This window comes from Sinocyclocheilus rhinocerous, unplaced genomic scaffold (genome assembly GCF_001515625.1).
Source record: "Sinocyclocheilus rhinocerous isolate Xijiao unplaced genomic scaffold, SAMN03320098_v1.1 scaffold1721, whole genome shotgun sequence".
NCBI lineage: Eukaryota > Metazoa > Chordata > Actinopteri > Cypriniformes > Cyprinidae > Sinocyclocheilus > Sinocyclocheilus rhinocerous.
This window is the reverse complement of record NW_015666162.1, coordinates 502,522-507,246: the sequence shown is the minus strand read 5'-3', so window position 1 is coordinate 507,246 and position 4,725 is coordinate 502,522. Positions and strand designations below refer to the sequence as shown.

Sequence of the window (4,725 nt, the reverse complement as noted above, 5' to 3'; positions counted from 1 at the left end):
TTAATATTATATTAGTAATTTTTATATATAGTAGTTTCTATTTGTAATGTATTATTATTTTTTAATTTATATTAGTAATTTGTTAGTAATTCTCTTATGTGCGTTTGCCTTTTTTGTTATTTTTAAATATTACTATTTAAGTTTAGTTTTTATTCATTTCCAAGTTGTAATTTTAGTGCTTCAACTTAGATTTCAGATAGTTGACAAGTTAGCATTTCTAATTTTCGTTTAGTTTAATTTTTCATATATTTATATTCATACAACTGTATTTCATTTAATAAAAATGTTTTTAATTGTTTTAGTTTTAAAGATAATAACTGCAGCAAATCTGATGTACATTGCACATATGTAACCTGATGTCGCAGATCATGTAAAATGATTTGTGATTGGTTAGAAATGTGTAGGATGCTCTTCTGGCTCCTTTTCTGCTGTTTACATAGCCTAGGGCTGTCATACAGAGACTTGTTATTGATATCTGACCCTAAATATATTTTATTGTGATATTCCCCACATAAATCACTTACAGCACCTATAAACGTAGCGATAACTCAGCATAGCTGCTAATCATTAGCTAATCAGATTTTTTAAAAAAGGTCAATGTCTTAGACTCTACTAGAAGCACAATCAAGGTTTGACGCAGTTGTTTTACGGGAGTGATGGTTTTATTCAAGTTGTAGCCTCTATCAATGCAAGTGGCTATTCATCTATCTATAAGCTGGTGCTTTATATTTTACAGATATTTTACATATGTCACAGTCAAAAAATTGCATTTGAATGACAATGAATTCGCATTTCTTGTTTACAGCTGCGAGATAATGTCAATGATTATCACTGTCATCGTGGATTGCATTCAGGAGTGATAATTTAGGAAATCCTCTGCCATATTTATATGCTTTTGTCACTCCCTAAACTTTGAAGTGTGGCTGTGTAGGTAATTTCATTTAATTTGTGTCGTTTGTGCCAAATACCCAAATGCAAAATAGCAGCGATATGCACACAGATTCTCAACTTTTGGGCCAATTAATGTCTAACTGTACTGATGCTATTGGATGAGAACACAAAATCTTGAACTGAATTGACCCTTCACAGGGAGTTTGATTGACAGGTGGTTGACTTTCTGCGGTTGAAACAAGAGACCTTCTGATGTTCATTCATGTTTATTTCATGCTATAACTAATAAAGAGGAAGAGATGATTGGTTCACATGCCACTTGAACTGAGGCGTTACAGCGATCTGTCATGACACATTAAAGAGCCACAAAACAGTATTTATTGTTTGAATTTCTTAAAGAATTGCAAAATTTGAAAGCTGTCCTCTTTGCTCCACAATGTATTTTTCACTGCGTGCGAACATGATGTGTGGCATGATACGCCATGGCTTGTTGACGTAGCAACAATAACTAAGGGGGGCACTGCCTAGCACCTTTAATTGCTGAAATTATGTCATGTTACCATATTAAAACAATTATAGGGCATTAGTAAATCATCACAAAAACACAACATAGTATAAGCATAAAATATCTTTACTTAAAATATCCTCTTTGAAAATAGCAGAACAGAGTATGGCTGAACAATATTGCTTAACAAAGCCCTCAAACTCAAGTACATTCAATAACACGTTACACAACATATTTCAAACCTGTTGTCTTTACAAACACATAACGTAAGACATGAGCCCTGGTCCCAGTGCTTCAGATGAGCCGATGGTGACCTCCTTGCTTAACCTGCAAGATTTGTCTATTGGCATGTTGGCTTATATTAAGACTCACTGTGTTGCTTGTGCATCGCTTTGCAATAGAGCTGAAGAGGCGAATTACTCGGAAGTCCAAGATTAAAGCATAACAAAACTAAACAAAAAAACGGCACATTAAGGAATTACATAGGGGTTTCATCATGCAATTATTGCTACTGTTTTTAAACTGAAATCTTGTGCATATCAATTGCAATAAATGACATCTTTCAGAAACACACATGGGAAAATGCTACTACAATCTGAGGACTACAATCGTGACTTCCCTGCGTTCACTTCCTTGTTGGCTTCACGAGAGAGAGCGGGAAGTTGCCGCTTGGTGCCAACATGGACGTTTTGCCACGTGTGTTCATTGCATAGGGGATTTTCTAGATCTTGCAGCCTGATAGCAGTGTGCATTGGGTTTCATTAAGCTTCAGCACTGCTGAGACAGCCAGAGATTACAGCCTGGCAGGGAAGGACAGCAGCACAGATGGCATCTGTTCGGGAATCTGCTGATCTGCCGTACCTTTGCGTTTTAATCTGAGATGCTGGTCTAGTCTCTAGAGCAGAGGTGCCCAAACTTTAATACAAAGGACCAGAAATCAAACTTCATTGAGGGATGTTGGCCAAAAGTAAAGGTTGTATTATATACAACTACACAGAAAAAAAATTTGGTGTAGAAACTATTTTCGTACAGATATTGCTAGTGAATTTCACAAATAATTACAAAAAATGTCAACAATTTTAAATTTTTAAGTAGAAAGAATGAAATAGTATTTTCTGGTAAAATGTATTACAATAATGTTTATTTTGTTTTATTTAATGTTGTTTTATTTAATTATATTTTTAATAATTTATTTAATTAATATAATCAATAATTTGTTTTATTTTATACCATTTTTACAGTGTATATTATATTATAATGCATTAAATAATTTAAATAATTAAACAAAAAAAATTGATTTTTTAACAATTTTTACATTTTTTTTTATCAAATTCACTTGATTGTTTTTTACATTTCATTGCAAAAAAAAAAAAAAGTTAAAACAAAATTAGAAATTAAGATATTTTTTAAATCAAATTCACTTGATTGTTTTTTACATCTCAGTGCAAAAAAAAAAAAAGTTAAAACAAAATTAGAAATTAAGATATTCTTCAATGGCATGTTTTTTAAAAAAATTTTTTTTACTTTTTTCCCCCCTTTTCTTGTGATATGAAATCCTGTGGCTGAAACAGAAGAATATGGCACTAGCAATGCCAAGGTCATGGGCTCGATTCCCAAGGATTCCTTCATTTGAAAGATGCACGGACCTCACGACCTTTCAGAGGCTGAGGAGGGCGATAGTTGTTCACCATACAGCAGGCCGCCTCATCCTCTGCAGTAAAAAGCAGAGATCGGAATTTTTTCATCTGTGGAGGAAGAGATAGAAAGAGAAATACTGAGTTTTCAGCATCTGTTACTATTTATTTAATAGAACTGACACTGATCTGACTAACATTGAACTGACTTGGGCTGCATTGAACTGAATTGAGGCGCGATGCAACGCAACGCGTAAAAAGACAGTGTAAGTCATTATAATCAGTAATTATGTTCCCACTGGATGCAACAAATGCCTCGTTTGTAATGGGTTTTAATGTTTATGTCTCGTCGCTACGGCCGGACACGGCATCAACAGTATGGTGAGGGGCGTAACATTTCCGTCTCACGCTTGAGGTATTCGGCCAATCACAACGCACTGAATAGCTGGCAATCACAGCACACCTCGCTTTTTCAGAACGATGAGCTTTGTAAAAATCGACGTGTTTCAAAAAGGCTGGGCATAGAGGAGAAACAATAATGCACAGTATGTGGAAAATAATGTGTTTTTTTAACTTTAAACCGCATAAACACATTTCATTACACCAAATACACAAAATAATGTTCTTTTTAGCAGCATCATATGACCCCTTTAATAGAACTGACACTGATCTTACTAACATTGAACTGACTTGGGCTGCATTGAACTGAATTGAATCAACAATGAACTGACTCGAGCTGAATTGAACTGAACTGAATCAACAATGAACTGACTCGAGCTGAATTGAACTGAACTGAATCAACAATGAACTAACTCGAGCTGAATTGAACTGAATTGAATCAACAATGAACTGGCTCGAGCTGAATTGAACTGAACTGAATCAACAGTGAACTGACTCGAGCTGAATTGAACTGAACTGAATCAACAATGAACTGACTCGGGCTGAATTGAACTGAACTGCATCAACATTGAACTGACGCGGGTTGCATTGAACTGAACTGAATCAACAGTGAACTGACTTGAGCTGAATTGAACTGAACTGAATCAACAATGAACTGAATAGAACTGACACTGATCTGACTAACATTGAACTGACTTGGGCTGCATTGAACTGAATTGAATCAACAATGAACTGACTCGAGCTGAATTGAACTGAACTGAATCAACAATGAACTGACTCGAGCTGAATTGAACTGAACTGAATCAACATTGAACTGAAGCGGGTTGCATTGAACTGAACTGGATCAACACTGAATTGACTAAAGCTGAATTTCACTGAATTGAATGAACATTGAACTGACTGAATAATAACATTCTGTAGAGGTGCTTATCACTGAACTTAAACTTGTTTCACAGTTGAAGAACTCCACAGTAAATGAACTGAAATGAATCAACACTGAACTGACTTGAGCTGAATAATAACACTATTTCTTTTTAGTGCTGCTTTACAGCAGAATTTTAATGATTAATATTTTCCTCTTTATTACTGCAAAGCTGCTTTGAATCGATCTGTATGGTATAAAGCAATATATAATTAATGGTGATTTGACTAGACTATTTATGTATTGGGGAAATGCTTGTAGTTAAACAAACTCCAGGGACACGGGAAGTAGGGGTGCTGAGGGGGCTGCAGCACCCCCTGTTTTCACATGGTTGCAAATCCAGCGCCAAGTTTGTTCATTTGCATGTATTCAGT

General features: G+C 35.1%; 1 protein-coding gene across 1 annotated transcript in view; it reads right to left on the bottom strand.

The window, feature by feature from the left end:
- Positions 1-2,912: 2,912 nt before the first annotated feature.
- Positions 2,913-4,725, bottom strand: part of LOC107731791 (carbonic anhydrase 2-like) — a 6,766-nt gene continuing 4,953 nt past the window's right edge. Inside the window, exon 7 of the mRNA XM_016542964.1 lies at positions 2,913-3,141. Coding sequence (XP_016398450.1) covers positions 3,022-3,141 — 120 coding nt within the window. The 3' untranslated portion in view covers positions 2,913-3,021. The remainder of the gene's footprint in view (positions 3,142-4,725) is intronic.